This window comes from Terrapene carolina, unplaced genomic scaffold (genome assembly GCF_002925995.2).
Source record: "Terrapene carolina triunguis isolate 2854851 unplaced genomic scaffold, T_m_triunguis-2.0 Scaffold508, whole genome shotgun sequence".
NCBI classification, from domain to species: domain Eukaryota; kingdom Metazoa; phylum Chordata; order Testudines; family Emydidae; genus Terrapene; species Terrapene triunguis.
The window spans coordinates 2,087,943-2,105,980 of record NW_020664859.1 but is presented as its reverse complement, the minus strand read 5'-3'; the positions used below and the strand labels follow the sequence as shown (position 1 = coordinate 2,105,980).

The following is an 18,038-nucleotide window of genomic DNA, read 5'->3' as shown; positions in this document are numbered from 1 at the left end:
CGGGGCACAGACTATCCAACAAATTCTTGGACTGCATTGCAGACAACTTTTTATTTCAGAAGGTTGAAAAAGCTACTAGGGGTGAAGCTGTTCTAGACTTGATTTTAACAAATAGGGAGGAACTCGTTGAGAATTTGAAAGTAGAAGGCAGCTTGGGTGAAAGTGATCATGAAATCATAGAGTTTGCAATTCTAAGGAAGGGTAGAAGGGAGAACAGCAAAATAGAGACAATGGATTTCAGGAAGGCGGATTTTGGTAAGCTCAGAGAGCTGATAGGTAAGGTCCCATGGGAATCAAGACTGAGGGGAAAAACAACTGAGGAGAGCTGGCAGTTTTTCAAAGGAACACTATTAAGGGCCCAAAAGCAAGCTATTCCGCTGGTTAGGAAAGATAGAAAATGTGGCAAAAGACCACCTTGGCTTAACCACGAGATCTTGCATGATCTAAAAAATAAAAAGGAGTCATATAAAAAATGGAAACTAGGACAGATTACAAAGGATGAATATAGGCAAACAACACAGGAATGCAGGGGCAAGATTAGAAAGGCAAAGGCACAAAATGAGCTCAAACTAGCTAAGGGAATAAAGGGGAACAAGAAGACTTTTTATCAATACATTAGAAGCAAGAGGAAGACCAAAGACAGGGTAGGCCCACTGCTTAGTGAAGAGGGAGAAACAGTAACAGGAAACTTGGAAATGGCAGAGATGCTTAATGACTTCTTTGTTTCGGTCTTCACCGAGAAGTCTGAAGGAATGCCTATCCTAGTGAATGCTAATGGGAAGGGGGTAGGTTTAGCAGATAAAATAAAAAAAGAACAAGTTAAAAATCACTTAGAAAAGTTAGATGCCTGCAAGTCACCAGGGCCTGATGAAATGCATCCTAGAATACTCAAGGAGCTAATAGAGGAGGTATCTGAGCCTCTAGCTATTATCTTTGGAAAATCATGGGAGACGGGAGAGATTCCAGAAGACTGGAAAAGGGCAAATATAGTGCCCATCTATAAAAAGGGAAATAAAAACAACCCAGGAAACTACAGACCAGTTAGTTTAACTTCTGTGCCAGGGAAGATAATGGAGCAAGTAATTAAGGAAATCATCTGCAAACACTTGGAAGGTGGTAAGGTGATAGGGAACAGCCAGCATGGATTTGTAAAGAACAAATCATGTCAAACCAATCTGATAGCTTTCTTCGATAGGATAACGAGTCTTGTGGATAAGGGAGAAGCTGTGGATGTGGTATACCTAGACTTTAGTAAGGCATTTGATACGGTCTCGCATGATATTCTTATCGACAAACTAGGCAAATACAATTTAGATGGGGCTACTATAAGGTGGGTGCATAACTGGCTGGATAACCGTACTCAGAGAGTTGTTATTAATGGTTCCCAATCCTGCTGGAAAGGCATAACGAGTGGGGTTCCGCAGGGGTCTGTTTTGGGACCGGCTCTGTTCAATATCTTCATTAACGACTTAGATATTGGTATAGAAAGTACGATTATTAAGTTTGCGGATGATACCAAACTGGGAGGGATTGCAACTGCTTTGGAGGACAGGGTCATAATTCAAAATGATCTGGACAAATTGGAGAAATGGTCTGAGTTAAACAGGATGAAGTTTAACAAAGACAAATGCAAAGTGCTCCACTTAGGAAGAAAAAATCAGTTTCACACATACAGAATGGGAAGAGACTGTCTAGGAAGGAGTACGGCAGAAAGGGATCTAGGGGTTATAGTGGACCACAAGCTAAATATGAGTCAACAGTGTGATGCTGTTGCAAAAAAAGCAAACGTGATTCTGGGATGTATTAACAGGTGTGTTGTGAGCAAGACACGAGAAGTCATTCTTCCGCTCTACTCTGCTCTGGTTAGGCCTCAGCTGGAGTATTGTGTCCAGTTCTGGGCACCGCATTTCAAGAAAGATGTGGAGAAATTGGAAAGGGTCCAGAGAAGAGCAACAAGAATGATTAAAGGTCTTGAGAACATGACCTATGAAGCAAGGCTGAAAGAATTGGGTTTGTTTAGTTTGGAAAAGAGAAGACTGAGAGGGGACATGATAGCAGTTTTCAGGTATCTAAAAGGGTGTCATAAGGAGGAGGGAGAAAACTTGTTCACCTTAGCCTCTGAGGATAGAACAAGAAGCAATGGGCTTAAACTGCAGCAAGGGAGGTCTAGGTTGGACATTAGGAAAAAGTTCCTAACTGTCAGGGTGGTTAAACACTGGAATAAATTGCCTAGGGAGGTTGTGGAATCTCCATCTCTGGAGATATTTAAGAGTAGGTTAGATAAATGTCTATCAGGGATGGTCTAGACAGTATTTGGTCCTGCCATGCGGGCAGGGGACTGGACTCGATGACCTCTCGAGGTCCCTTCCAGTCCTAGAATCTATGAATCTATGAATCTATGAAACAAGAAGAAAGTCAAGGAAAGTGTGGGCCCCTTACTGAATGAGGGAGGCAACCTAGTGACCGAGGATGTGGAAAAAGCTAATGTACTCAATGCTTTTTTTGCCTCTGTCTTCACGAACAAGGTCAGCTCCCAGACTGCTGCACTGGGCAGCACAATATGGGGAGAAGGTGACCAGCCCTATGTGGAGAAAGAAGTGGTTCGGGACTATTTAGAAAAACTGGACGTGCACAAGTCCATGGGGCCGGATGCGCTGCATCCGAGGGTGCTAAAGGAGTTGGCGGATGAGATTGCAGAGCCATTAGCCATTATTTTTGAAAACTCATGGCGATCGGGGGAGGTCCCGGATGACTGGAAAAAGGCTAATGTAGTGCCCATCTTTAAAAAAGGGAAGGAGGAGGATCCGGGGAACTACAGGCCAGTCAGCCTCACCTCAGTCCCTGGAAAAATCATGGAACAGGTCCTCAAGGAATCAATTATGAAACACTTAGAGGAGAGGAAAGTGATCAGGAACAGTCAGCATGGATTCACCAAGGGGAAGTCGTGCCTGACTAACCTAATTGCCTTCTATGATGAGATAACTGGCTCTGTGGATGAGGGGAAAGCAGTGGATGTGTTATTCCTTGACTTTAGCAAAGCTTTTGATACAGTCTCCCACAGTATTCTTGCTGCCAAGTTAAAGAAGTATGGGCTGGATGAATGGACTGTAAGGTGGATAGAAAGCTGGCTAGATCGTCGGGCTCAACGGGTAGTGATCAATGGCTCCATGTCTAGTTGGCAGCCGGTTTCAAGCGGAGTGCCCCAAGGGTCGGTCCTGGGGCCGGTTTTGTTTAATATCTTTATTAATGATCTGGAGGATGGTGTGGACTGCACTCTCAGCAAGTTTGCAGATGACACTAAACTAGGAGGCGTGGTAGATACACTAGAGGGTAGGGATCGGATACAGAGGGACCTAGACAAGTTAGAGGATTGGGCCAAAAAAAACCTGATGAGGTTCAACAAGGACAAGTGCAGAGTCCTGCACTTAGGACGGAAGAATCCCATGCACTGCTACAGACTAGGGACCGAATGGCTAGGTAGCAGTTCTGCAGAAAAGGACCTAGGGGTCACAGTGGACGAGAAGCTGGATATGAGTCAACAGTGTGCTCTTGTTGCCAAGAAGGCTAACGGCATTTTGAGCTGTATAAGTAGGGGCATTGCCAGCAGATCGAGGAACGTGATCGTTCCCCTTTATTCGACATTGGTGAGGCCTCATCTGGAATACTGTGTCCAGTTTTGGGCCCCACACTACAAGAAGGATGTGGAAAAATTGGAAAGAGTCCAGCGGAGGGCAACAAAAATGATTAGGGGTCTGGAGCGCATGACTTATGAGGAGAGGCTGAAGGAACTGGGATTGTTTAGTCTCCAGAAGAGAAGAATGAGGGGGGATTTGATAGCAGCCTTCAACTACCTGAAGCGGGGTTCCAAAGAGGATGGAGCGGCTGTTCTCAGTGGTGGCAGATGACAGAACAAGGAGCAATGGTCTCAAGTTGCAGTGGGGGAGGTCCAGGTTGGATATTAGGAAACACTATTTCACTAGGAGGGTGGTGAAGCACTGGAATGCGTTACCGAGGGAGGTGGTGGAGTCTCCTTCCTTGGAGGTTTTTAAGGCCCGGCTTGACAAAGCCCTGGCTGGGATGATTTAGTTGGGAATTGGTCCTGCTTTGAGCAGGGGGTTGGACTAGATGACCTCTTGAGGTCCCTTCCAACCCTGATATTCTATGATTCTATGATTCACTAGCCCAATGTTGCCTGGGGGGTGGAAGCTGAGCCCCAGTGCTAGGAAGCCAGAGGCGGATGGGCTGTGAAAGGCCATGTGCTCACCTCAGCAGAGTGCTCACCAGCTCCCCTGGGAAATCATGCTGGCAACTTCATTGCCTAAACCAGGAGCCTGACTTGAGGCCCCCATTTCTGATAATCCTGGCCAGGCTTTAGCCAATAGCAGCAGGGCCGGGAAGCCACTTATGTGCACAGAGCCTCTGGCAGACACAGAGACGGAGGGGCAGACCGTGTTCAGTGTCCCAGCTGCAGCTTTCTCTGGGGGTCATGGGGGAAGTGCACTCTTGAAGTGCCCCTTTAAGAATGGGCCATGTGTTCCCTGAAGTGCCTGCATGCTGGACAGTGGAGGAGATGGTCGCCATGGCAGCAGTCTCACCCTGGCTCCTCAGCATCGATAGCACCACTGCCTGTGTGCTGCGGGAGCACAGACTCCAAGGCTGGCTGGCCTTTGTGTGAAGTGGGGGCTGTTGACACGGCCTGTGTGGGCCCAGCACCAAACATATTTATGGGCCCTATGACCAGGTGAATGCACCCTGCACTGGATGGGGAAGGGTTAACTCCGCACTGTGTGTAGAGGAAGCCACACCCCCCACATCCCTACTGGGCATGCTCCAGCTGTAGCAGCAGTATAAGATGACTGCTGGAGAGGGAGGGTACTCCTTGCTGGCTCCTGCCTGGGAACCACTGGAGCCCAGGAGCAAGGAAGCCAGAGGCACTGAGACCCACACAAATGCCCAGCTAGCGATGGACATCCCAGGGAGGTCCAAGCTACAGGGAGTTGCACCAGCCAAAGAACCAGAGACCCTAAAGACGCACAGATCACAGACTGGAGTGACAATGTAGGAAGTAGCCCGGGGGGGACAAGCCATTGTCCCAAGGCCGGTCAGCGTATTGTGGATGGATTCCCTCGCCACTGCAAGGGCCCTGGGCTGGGACCCAGTGGAACAGTAAGGGCGTGGGTCCCCTTACCTGGCTGCCACCCCCCCACCAACTCCCCCCAGGTGGTGGCCCACACCGCCCCACACCAACTGGCTGCTTGACCATACAGCCTCGCCCAGAGGATGACTTTATTGACTCTGGCCGCTAGGCCTTACAGCTGAACCTGGAGAGGTATCTCCATCGACTTGGGCTGCTAGACCTGGCTGCTGGCGAACCTTAATGACTCTGGCTACTAGGCCTTACTGCCCTGTAGACCCAGGGTATCTCTACTGACTTTGGTCATTGAGCCTTACTGCCTTGCAAACCCCAGGGTACTCCTATGGACTCCGGCCGCTAGGCCTTGCTGCCCGGCAGAGAACGGCTATCCCCTGGACATGGGTCATGTGATGCTATTGCCCTGTGGAGCAACGTGATTCCATAGACTGGCCAGTGGGCCTTAAAGCCCTGCGGACCAGGGCATCTCTGTGGACTCCTGCCCTTAGGTCTCTGGGCCTGGAGACCGAGGGCAGCTTGAAGGATGGGGTGAACTCACCCCGTACTGGACAGGGTCTCCCCCACCCCGTCACAGCCCCCATGGAGGGAATGGAGCATGGCATGGGGACGTCAATCCCCCAGATTGAGGGGCCAGCCAGCAGCAATGGGGCATGGCATGGCAGTGATGGCCCCAGTGCGAGGGCACTATTTACAAATAGTCAGTTTCCAGATGCCCAGTGGCCTGCCTGGCCCTGTGCTGCCAGCATGCCCCTTCCCCTTGGGGGTGGGCCCATGCCACGCCATACAGCTCCCCCGCCCAACACCGCAACACCCCCTGAATTCCCTATGGCCAGAGCCCCTCCAGATCTGCTATGCCCAGCGCCCCCCCACAAATGCACAGCACCCTTGCCCAGCACCACCATGCCCACAACCCCACCACAACTGCCCAGCACCCCCCACAGAATCTCCACTCCCTAGTGCCCCAACACAACACAGATCTTTCCTGCCACCTCACAGCCCAGCACCCACCATTCCCCCCGCCACCCCCACCCCACCTCCTGGCCCTGCTGGGAAGCAACTGTGTCTGCCAGGCTGAGCCAGCAATGCAGCCAGAGCTGGCTGGGAATCACTCTGACCCCTCAGGAATGGCATGATCAGCCAGGCCAGGGCCTGCCCTGACCAGGCGCTCTCGACGCACTTGCCTGAGGGGCCAGGCAAACCCCCCACACTGTCACCCCCCTCCACACCTGGCTGAGACTGGCCAGGCTTCTGCACCAGTCCCAGGCAGCTCAGCTCTGAGGGGCCCGACAGGTGGTAGGAAGCAGAGACTGCCTGGAGCTGGAGGTGCACTGGAGTCCAGCCAGGAGGAAGAGAGAGGAGTTGGGGGGTGAGACTAGGGGCCGAGAGGAGCCCTCGGGCTGAGGAACAAGTGATGGGCAGCAGGGAGCCAGCGGGGTCTGAGAACGCAGTGCAAGCGGAGCAGGCTGGGGCCCCTTCTGAGCATGGGTAGGAGCTTTACACAACTCACCATCACAAAACACCTGTGCACTGATTTTTATTGGCTTCTGCACAGTAACATTCAGTGCAGTGATGGAACAAACAAGGAATCTATAAAGCGTCTTCCATTTGTATTTGCTATGTAAAAAGTGCCAGCCGATCCGCTAAGTAGGTTACAGTAACACACGTCACTCCTTTCAGGTGAGACTAACAGGTAACACACGGGATGCCACACTCCCTGCTACAGTAACATTTATTAGCCTAACAAGAATTGCCACCAGCACAGACACTTAGACTTTACTTTAAAAGAATGTAGAAAAAGTAAGACAAAGCATAGTACAGCAGTTCCTTGTCCTTTACAAACCAGCGTTAGCACAGACTGTAGTAGCATGTCTGAAAGAGCACGAAGAGGCCATTTCCATTTTGTGCAGATCCTACAGAAGTGACACACAAAAGTGAGGACATGTATCTTACACCTGAGTCAAAAACACATGATTGTTCAGAGCATGGGGGTGGAGGCTAGGCAAACACATCCCTGGATGACAGATACACAGAGAGCATAATTCAACAAAGGGGCACATACCAAAACTAAGGATACAATAAAACTGAGCTCAAGAGGCACTGAGCACCAGCAGCTCGTCTGATGTCAGTGTCACACTCAGGATTGGGTGCATAAGAACACATTGTCTGATCCTGCCAGCTCACTCAAAGTGCACATCTTTGCTGGATGCTGGTGCAGGAGGAGCTAAAGCAATGGGAAAGGGCAAATTTCAGCAAAACAACATTGTGGGCTAAAGCATGAAGGAAATGGGGAGCTCAGTGAGCTAAAACACAGGGCGGGGGGGGAAGAGCCATGGAAAAGGAAGGAATTAGTGCCCAGCGCAATGCTGTTGCCGAGGCTCCACATACAGTGGTGCAGGAACACTTAGAATAGTGGGGGTGCTGAAAGCCAGCCCCCTTACCCGTCTGCTCCTGAGCTGGCAGCCCAGACGCAGGGGAGGCGGGGGGAGAGGGGAGCAGCAGTGGAGCACCCCCTGCACTCCTATTTCCCGCACCTATGCTCACACAGTAGGAGTCAGAGGAAGACGGAGAGAAAAAGGGTGGTGGTGTCAGGGAAGGGGGATTATGGAACGAGGAGCAGCAACATGGTGGGTGAAAAGGGAAGGGGCAGACTAAGAAGAAGGGATTATGTCAGGACAGTTCTCTGGCCTGTGCTACGCAGGTCAGACCAGATGATCAGAGTGGTCTAAGGCCATTCAGTGAATCAGTGACAGCAGGGAACAGTTCGGCAAAGTGCTGAGAACCCTCAACAGCCCCTTGCAAGCAGGGCCATCCCTAGCCATTTGGGTCTGGTAGGCAGGAGCTGTGGGGGGCCACTTTTGGGGGCCCCACAGGCCCAGAGTGGTCCAGTGGATTAGTGGCGGGCTGGGAGGAGCCCGCTCCGCTTCCCTCGCCCCGACTGCAGCCATGTGGCTGGGGGGAGGAGGCTTGGGGGAAGGGATTCCCCTCCACTCACCGGCAGGAAGCAGAGCAGCCCAGCCCCAGCCCACTCTACTCTGCCAGCTCCCAGCCGCGGCGCTCTGCTTCCCGCCGCTGGTGAGAGCTGGGGGCGGTCCTTTCCCCAACTCGAGCAACATGGGTGGAGCAAGGGAAGCGGAACGGGCAGGGGCCTCGTCGCTCCACTTCCCGCTGCCGGTGAGCCTGGGTGCATCCTTTCCCCACTTCCCCGCACTCACCGGCGGCAGGAAGTGGAATGCTGCGTTGGGGAGCTGGTGGAGTAGAGCGGGCTGGGGCTGGGGCCAGGGCCGGGGCCGGGTTGCTCCGCTTCCTGCCAGTGAGTGCAGGGTCGCTGGGGGAAGAGCTGGAATGGGGGTGGGCTGGGGGCAGAGCAGGGGGAGGAAGGGTAAGAGGTGGAGCAGAGGGAGTTGTCCGGGGCCCCACACCCCCCTAGGGGCGGCCCTGCCCCTTGCAGTGGGTGCAGCCTGCGGGGGGCCGGCAGAGGGATAGGGCTGGTTGCGAGGGCTGGTGCTACCGTGTATGCCCCAAATGTCATGGTGCCCTACGCAGCTGCGTATGCTGCATATGCCTAAGGAAGGCCCTGCTTGCAAGGGGCATTTCCTCCTCACAAGATGGCATCTAAAGCACAGGAGATTAAGAAAGACGCATTGAGACGATGCAGCAGCCCCCCTTAGCGAGTCGCACAGAGAACAAGGGACAACTCTACTGGGCCAGAAACACAAGAACAGCCCTACTGGGTCAGACCAATGATCCATCCCGCCCAGTATCCTGTCTTCCGACAGTGGCCAATGGCAGGTGCTTCAGAGGGAATGAACAAAACAGGGCAATTATCAAGTGATCCATCCCCTGTCATCTAGTCCTAGCATCTGGCAGAGGTTTAGGAAACCCAGAGCATAGAGTTGCATCCCTGACAATCCTAGCTAATAGCTAATGGACCTATCTTCCATGAAAATGAAGGCTAATGAAGGTGCAAATTTAGGGTAAATTATTTACACAGTAAAGAATGTAAAGTGCCAGTAAGAGCAACAGTTATTACAATTTACCTTTTTAAATGGAGACTGTTAGCTTTTGGCCTAATGCTTGTCTAACCTAGACCATAGCCCACAAAGAGCAGGGAAGGGAGGGAAAGGCAGTATTCGTCTGAGCTGACAGTGCTCTCTGTGTCAGGTACTCAGCCTCGCCTTCACTACAGACAGATGGAGCCTGGACTTGGGTTTGCTAATGAGCAAGGGGTATCTGGCAGGACCAGCTTTAGAACTGACATAAGAAGGCAAATCCCACTGCCGTTAATGCAGGTGTGTCCACTGCGCCAGTACAGTCAGACTTGGCAGCCATCTAAGATGATTTCATAGTTATTCAGTCTCATCTCTGCTTTGGCTAAACTCCACCACATGCAGACAGCTGCTGCTGCATATCTTGGCCTAACTTGCAGACAAACGGGTTACTCTCCAAAGCTAGGTCTCAAGTGTGACCTTTCTACACTGCTGCAACTTGGAGTCTCCTGCCTCACTGTGCATCCCTTACAAACACTCTTCTCCCTGGCTCACATGGCAGCTCCCACAACAGGGTTTGGTTACCAGGGGTCACCAGCTGGGAGTGAGGGGTTCTGTTACTCCCACGCTGCATCAATGTCAGCTTAAAGATACACTGGTAGAGTCCTTAGTGTAAAACTTTAAACCCTGGATGGTCAGTTTCCAGCCCCAGCAACCATGACACGGCCTGAAATGGGCCATGTGTCCTGTGCACTGTCTGGCCCCAGTGAGGGGCACAGTTTGACATAAATCAGAGATGGGGTTTAAAAGACCCTTTGATGTGCTGTAAGTGAAAAGGTGCCAAATTGCTACAGAAAGAGCTGTACACTGGTATTAATCCAAATCCCTACAAGAGAAAAGGGGAAAAGACAGATCACTGAGGACAGACATGAAACAACATTACACAACAAGACAACCCAGCAGCCATTTTAACTGGTGGGCATTTAGATAATTTTAAAAAAAATTGGTTGGCTCAGGTATAATCGTGCGAAAAAAGTGCCCAGAATCCAAGCCAGTGCTACAAGTGCTACCCCACTACACAGTCTCAGCAGTCTAGGCAGAGGGGTCCCAGGTGACACGCTCTGCAGTGGGCATCGCCCCTAAACCTAGCACAACCACCATGTTAGATCACATCTGGGTGTCACCATTAGGTTCAGTAGAGGGGAGCTGCTAGCATCCCCTGTATTTAGGTTGCCCTACACTCTCCATTGGCAGAAGTTCTTGTGACCTTCCTTTGAGCAGCTCTCACACCTCAGCCTCTGAGATGAGGCACAGGTTTGGTCTTGGAGGTCAAGATGTGTCTTTTGCTGGCTGCATGTAACCCTGATCAGGTCTGGCCCAGTTAGAAGGGGCTGACAATCACCATTTCCCAGCTGTGTTTTCACAGAGCACAGCTCACCTTGGAAGCATGCCCTGCAGATCCTAAAGGATCACACATGCGCCCTGCCCCAGTGCCTTATTGCAGCACCGCCCAGAGAGCTGGATCTCTGGGCAAGACATGGACACAGTGAATCCAGGGGACATGGAGCAGGGGAAAAGGGGACATCTTTGGGGGACCACTACAGATGGGGGAGCCAAGGGCACAAAGAACATTGGGAAGCTCAGAAGGTCACAGAACCCTTGGGGAGGGGACAGAGAGGAGCAAACTATCCTTTGGGGAACAAAACAGGGGTTAGAGCTCAGGGGAGGCACAGTTTGCTCTGTGTTCCCTTCTAATGCCACAGAAGGGAACAGCCTTCTCCAGCATCCAGACCCTGCAATTAGCCTTTAGCTCATGGGGTATCAGTTCCGAATGTGGACCTATGAAAGTGTTATTAGCCATAGTCACATACGTAGCAGGCAGCTCTGTCAGACAAGACCCGTAAGGGAACAGCAGCAGCAAGGACACAGCTAATGCTTGTGAACTGGGAGGGTTTCACCTGGTGCCATGATGGAGAAAAACCCCCAGTCACAGTTCACATGTGCTGAGGGGATCTCCCAGGAAGCCCAAAGAGGCAAGTCCTTGGGGACCAATAAGGCAGCAACTCAAAATACCATTAATTATTTAGTCAGATGGGAATATTCCAGGTATTTCAGGGATTACAGTGCAGATTAGCACCACCTGTTTAATCTAGTTCTATCTGCAGCACAGAGAGCAGCCAGATGGGTCGGAAGCCCATAGCCCAGGGTTCCCTCCTTCCCAAAGACTCCGTCTCTGGAAATGTAGATCTACAGAACCTCACCTCTGGCCAAGGAGTGTACAGCCACATTCAGGAGGCAGCGGGAACGATGGCGCCAGCCCAGGGCCAGCTGCCAGGCCACACCCCCATCACAACTCAGAGAACCCTAAGGCAGTGCCAATTAGCCTACCAACCAATTCTCCCTTGGCCTGTCCCTGGCCAGGGACCCCCTGGCGACACCCCTATGCCAAGAACGGGGAATGGCATAGCTGCCAAGTTTTATGCAGCTACATGTGTGAAATTTCTCACCAGTGAGAATCACCAATCTCCCCCTTCCGAGCAGTGGGAAGAACCTGAGAGGAGGAGGAGGAGGGGCTGTGGCAATGCAGGGGGTGTCCAAGGGCAGACTACAGGAGAGGTAACGGGCTCGTCTGCAGCAGAGAAGGACAAGTGAGCCTTAGGCAGCCTGGAGGGCTGTTACGGGTGGGGCTCTCCATCCTTCTCCCCATTACCCTGCATCTTCCATTCCTCCAGCTTCTCCTCATCCCACCAAAGCCCAGCCACATTTCCCTCTGCTCCAAACCCCCTGCTGAAAAGTGAGTGGGGCAGAGAGCTGCTTCTGTCTCCAGCCAGCTGGAGGTAGGCCGGGTATCAGCCCGGGGAGCAGGGAAGAGATTCCCTGCTTTAGTGCTGGTGTCTGGCACCACAGCTGCCCCAGGGCGATAAATGCAGGAAGAGTCTTGCTGAGTCTCTGCAGCCCTGCTGGAAGCCTGAGACTCCATCAGGGCTGCAGGCAGGCATAAGGCAAAGGGGAAATGCATGAGTGTCAGGTCCAGTGGGTGACACTGGACAGCACAGTGAAGGGGTGACATAGCAGTTGCTATATGAGCTCTGTGCCACCACAGCGTCCCCACTGCACTGGGGTGACCCTTCCACGGGCAAGCACTCTGAGAGCATAGCACAAAGCATCTACATCACGTGATCTGGGCCGTAGCTCCTAGTGCCCAGTAATCAAGCACCAATCAAGGATATTAACCAACACAGACGGCATTTTCCAGGCTGCCAGTCAAAGATTGGCTAGCCCCTGCAAACCCCACAGGGGGAGCCCGATCTGTACATACATGGAACTCTCTCAATAGCCTTTCTTGGTGGAGAAGCACCCTATATTATACTAAGCATCCTCCTCAACCTCTGGCACACAGAGGAGAGGAAACGTCTCTTGCCTACTTCTGCTCTCACTCAGGGCATCTCAGTCAGCAGTAACCCCACAGCAGTCACTGGAGCTGGCATTGTGAGCTCCGAGCCTATTGGATCAGGAAAAGAAGCCTCTGCCAGTGGTGGACAGACTCTCCCCATAGCACTGTGAACCTCAGAGCCAAATACACCCATGGAAAGGAAGGCATCTGAGAGCTGGTTACTGACTCACTGGACCACTTTCTGCACTGAAAAGCTGGCTACCGCCCTAGGTACCACACCAGGGCAAAAGGGGCAGGCTGAGACCAGGCAAACCTGTTAAAAACACCGGCCAAACCATCTGCAGAATCAGCTTTACCTGGAAGTTAAAACTCTCCCTAGCCCCTCTTCTGGGGTTCTCCCTGCGCCACCTCTCCCTGAATTCTTTAGCCATGGCTTCCGCTCAACAGGCTGGCAATGTGCCAAGAACATGTGATTATTTCTTCCACCCCATTAGTCTTTTTTATCAGCTTGCTTCTGCCTTGGATTGTGGAGAAATAGCTACCTTCACAGCTGCTGCCAAAGCTTTTGGTGACAGGCTAGGAGCATGAATTCTCTCCCCCTTCCAGCAGGGTGTATGTACACCAACCCTGATTGTAGAACAAGCATTCGCTTTGGGGCACAGCATTCGACACCATTAAACAGCACACTGAACCTGAGCAATGAGAACTGGGCTGAGCTTCTCTAGCCGACATCTTAGTATGTTCATTCAGTTAGCCAATCACTGGTATGTTCCAAAACAAGCCATTCATTCCACATGCTGACATCTGAAAGGTGGTTTTCAGATCTGTAGCAAGTTTGCTGCTTCACAGCACAGTACTCAGCTTCTACCCTGAGATAACAGAATGGACCCTTTGTTCCTCAGTCTGCTACTGCACACAGCATCAATAACCCAGGCTTCTCGGTGAGCCAGACTCTGCCCTGGTGGCAACAAATGGGGACGCCGACGTAACACTGATAAGGGAAGAGGGACAACGATCCATGATTTTTCCTTACCTCTGCTGACAAGCATCCAGGCCTTCTTTTATACGTTCTTTGAAACAAGAAAAGCAACGCAACCTGCAGCGTAGCAAGGAACAGATGCTTGCACGACAGGATGGAGGCTACCCCACTGTGGTCAGCAGGATGTTCCCAGAAACACACTTCCCTGTAGGCTGGCAGCCTGTTTCACTAGAGTCTCTGCTTGTGTCTCTTTTCTCATCTAACTGTTAGACCTATAACTAGTTCGCTTGTGATTTTGTGTGTCAAATGCGCAAGGCTTATTTCAAGTTAAAATTTGGCCTAAATGCATCTATGACTTGGCTTTAAAAATGGATGCAGCTAGTTTCCATAATCTCAGAAACTGGAACCTGATGACCCTGCTGGCTCTGCACTGTTGCCTATTTGGGGCTAGGGACATTACAGGTGCCTGGCCATTAAACCTAGTCAGCCAGGAAATGAGTACCAGCGACCGAGAGACTTCTTAACCAGAGAGGCAATTCCTGCTTTGGATTTTGACCATGATGGTCTGGGGCAGAGAGGGTCACTACGAATCAGAACGTTGCCACCTCCTGGAGCTCCAGGCCTTTAACGCTGTTTATCCTGAGTAAGTGAATTCCTGAGTTGAAGCTGGCACAGAGAAGTGCGGAGCTGTCACAGACAGCCAGGGAAGCAAGGGGTCCAGATCCGTCGAGGCACAAGGTGACCAGGCAGGCTGTGGAGAGAACAGGGAAGCATTAGTCAGTCAGATGTGTTTCGGTGTAATTCAGAAGTACACTGAGACAACAAACAACTCACCTACAGAAAACAGGGGCTTTTTAAAGGGGAGGGGGGTGCAGTTATAGGGTCGTTCTACAGACACATAGGGATGACACTCAAAGGAAGCCATGGCCCAGCATATGAAATCTGGCCCCACTTTGTCTCCCAGGTCAGCCACTTCTCCCACCTGACATTACTGCCACAGCACCCTGCTGTAGGAGCCTTCTTAGGGCTCCTAGTGGCCACGGGCCCCTCTGCAAGCCAGGTGTTAGCAGCTGGTATTTCTAGGATTAAAAAAGGGACATGATCAAGATTCCCTCTTGCCTCTCTCTCAACCCAAAGAAGTGAGAGCTTCTACTGCTCAACAGTCCCATGACATATACATGAAAACCAGCACAAAACCAGGCCCCACCTGGGTCAAGTCATCTCTTTGCTCTTCCGCTCCCCCCGCAGTGGTGGATAGGAACAGAGATTAAGGGGAGATGACATGGCAAGCAGGTGCAACACGTATCTGGAGTTTAGAGACAGCAGGTCACCCAGATTGTGAGCTGGGATTCCAGACTGTTGCAGTGCTTATTTTGCAGGGGCTGCTCTCAGGATCGGCTCCTGCTGTGCCTCCGATTGGCTCTCTCAGAGTGCTGATCCGAAGCCCATTCAGGTGCCAACATAGCCTTAAGAAACTCCTGCAAGCCTGGGACAATGGAGGAGTCAGTCCTAATACGCACTGACTGCAACAGCAATGGGATTGGCACAGTTTGAGACACATTCTCAGGTACCCATTACACAAGGGGTTGTTAGGAACTGTACATCCTCTCGTAATAGCTGGTATGTTACAATAGCCTGTGGAAGGATCTATGCCTGAGGGTTAATTGTTTTGCTTAGGCGCTATCATTTAGCAGATTTCCACCTCAGGACATTCCCATCACACAGAACATGCTGTTCTCACAGTGATTTGTCTGCAGGGTCCTGTTTCACCAACACATTAATTCCTTTGACCTAATTGTTGCTGGATTTATTGTTCTCAGTCATGGGGATGGGGGTGGGATCACGTTCAGAAAGAAACCTCAGAACTTTAGAGCCTTACTGCTTTGCAGAAGGTGCAGCTGAAACCCGTAACACATTAGTCTCAGAGCAGAAAACACAGTCAGCCGTCACATTAATTCAGCACAGCCTGATGATTTTGATCACCACCAATGGACATTAAAACAAGCCTCTCTTCCAATGCCAATAAAATTCTTCGTTACTGCACTTCTGGGGATAACCCTAATTAATGCCACACAGATTCCTCGCCCTCCCCCTGCTTATTTCTTTATTACATTTTTTTTGGCAATGTACATTTGATCACCAAATTGGGGGTTGGGAAAGAATTTTCCCCAGGTCAGACTGACAGGAACCTGGGGGTTTTCACTCTCTTTGCAGCATAGGGTGCAGATCACTAGCTAGGATCATCTGGGTAATATCTCACTCATTCAATTCCCTGTCATTAAAGGATCCTTGGGCATTGGCACATCTTGGTCACCCACCAGCCGCCCTGGTTCTCTACCTATGGCACACAACAGTTCAGTCTCCTGAGGGCTGCAATACTTTGGTCTGATTCTGGTTGTGTGGACTGGTGTGCAGGGCTGTTAGAATGACTTAGACTTGAACTTATTTCCAACATGAAGGAGGTTTCAGCACAATATATATTTTAAATAGAGACTAGAACATCAGACATTTGCACCTATATCTGGAGACAGCCTAATGTCGTGTCTTCTAGGACATTTGTAGTAGCTCCTCCCATCCCAGTGGCACCAGCACTGACTTTCACAGGGTATTTACGAAACAGGCAAACAGAATCAAATTCACTCAGTGTTGTTCTGTATTTGTACAGCCCCTGGGTGCTTGGGATCCTGGGCCATGACTGGGGTCCTAGGCACCATCGTAACACAAATTAATAATACATGATTTTGCACTCAGAGTCTTAGTTTAACTACTATTTAAACAAGTGCAGTTATCAATTGCTGGTTAAGACTGAGGCTAACATACCAATAATGCCATTCAGCATACTGCACCCATGCAGGAGGATTAAGGCAGTTTATCGTGGATCCAGCCTGAGCTCAGGTTCCTTCACTGCCAGGGCTGGAGAGTGGCCTCTACAACCAGCAGACTGTGGGATGAGTGTGGGTGTGTGCAGGAAGCTGAACTGTCTGTGGGCAGAGGGAGAGTCTATGCAAACGCCTGTTTACAGTAGACACATTGCATGCAAGGTGTAGTCAGACGGTGGAAAGGGAAATATAAAAAGGATTGCCAGTCTCTAGAGAAAAAAGAACGAGGAGTACTTGTGGCACCTTAGAGACTAACCAATTTATTTGGGCATAAGCTTTTGTGGGCTAGAACCCACTTCATCAGTTCTAGCCCACGAAAGCTTATGCCCAAATAAATTGGTTAGTCTCTAAGGTGCCACAAGTACTCCTCGTTCTTTTTGCGGATACAGACTAACACGGCTACTACTCTGAAACCAGTCTCTAGAGAGTCACTTCTGCCATTTTGTATACCTCTGCCCTCACAACATCAAGCTGAGAACAGGAAGATGGCATTTCTACAACACTCTGAGCTCTACAGGTGGGTTAAAAAAAGGCCACATACAACAGGAATTTGTACGTAACTAAATTTCATACTGGTTTATGTACATAGAACTGCACCTAGATTAAGGCTAAAATTCCATCAAAAGGTTCTGGCAACACCATGCCCCACATGACCAAAGATCCAATGCTTTGCTAACATCACCAGAGCTCTGACACATAATCACATGAGTTACTACATGGCCACAGAAGAACATGCTGGTGAAGACCGTTTCTGGGGAAGACCATCCAATTTCACTCTTTCCCAACAATTTTAAGCAACTGCATTTTAAGAGAAATGTTTAACAAAGATGTCTAATCATCATCATTTGTATTAGATACGCTCATGTGGTCTGCTCAGTAACAGGACTGTAAGTTCACCTGTTTCCCAGCAGCTCTCTCCTCTCTGTATTCTAAACTGGATGGTAGATAAGCAGCAACTAACACAAGCCTCCTAGTATAATAATAATAATAGTGCTTAGGAGGTATTTGCTCTTTGTTCTCAGATCATTGTAAGGCCAAACCTCATCACACCCCTTGGGTGGGAGGGGCTGGGAAGCAAGCAAGATTAATTCCATAATGCCTGTAATTCCCAGTCACAAAAGTGAGTACGAACATTCAGGGCCAGGTTTTTTGCCGCCCCAAGCAAAAAAATTTTTGGCTGTCCCCCACCCCAGCCCTGGGCTCTCCCCTGCTCTCTCCTGCTGCCCCAGCCCTGGGCTCTTCCCCCCTACCCGCACCCCCTGCTGTCCCAGCTCTGGCCCCCACCCCCACCCGCACCCCCCTGCCGCCCCAGCCCTGGATCACTGGTAACTCACTCCCAGGGCGGGTCATTCAGCAGGAATTTTGGATGTGCACAGAACACAGACAGGATTGGTTCCCATATGGTTCCAGAACTGCAGTAAAGTGGAACAATTTTCAGCTTGTGTGATTGAAGGATATCTGGATGCATATTATAAGACTGTCCTCCATAAATGAGGAAAAGTTGAGGTGCCTTTATTATTCTTTTGTTCCACTCTTTCTTTCTATGGGGAATTTGCCAATGCAATGTCACTGTCTTCCTTTTAAACAAAAAAAAAAAATAAAAAAAAATGGCAATGGCTGTTGAAAATAGCAATTCCACTCCTAATAA

At 50.5% G+C, this 18,038-nt stretch overlaps 1 protein-coding gene across 1 annotated transcript in view; it reads right to left on the bottom strand.

Annotated features, from left to right (window-relative positions):
* Window positions 1–10,874: 10,874 nt before the first annotated feature.
* WDR31 (WD repeat domain 31) overlaps window positions 10,875–18,038 on the bottom strand; it is a 36,835-nt gene continuing 29,671 nt past the window's right edge. Inside the window, exons 9-10 of the mRNA XM_029913178.1 lie at window positions 15,391–15,409; window positions 10,875–14,262 (exon numbers count right to left, since the gene is read on the bottom strand). Of these exons, the coding sequence (XP_029769038.1) occupies window positions 14,102–14,262; window positions 15,391–15,409 (180 nt within the window). The 3' untranslated portion in view covers window positions 10,875–14,101. The remainder of the gene's footprint in view (window positions 14,263–15,390; window positions 15,410–18,038) is intronic.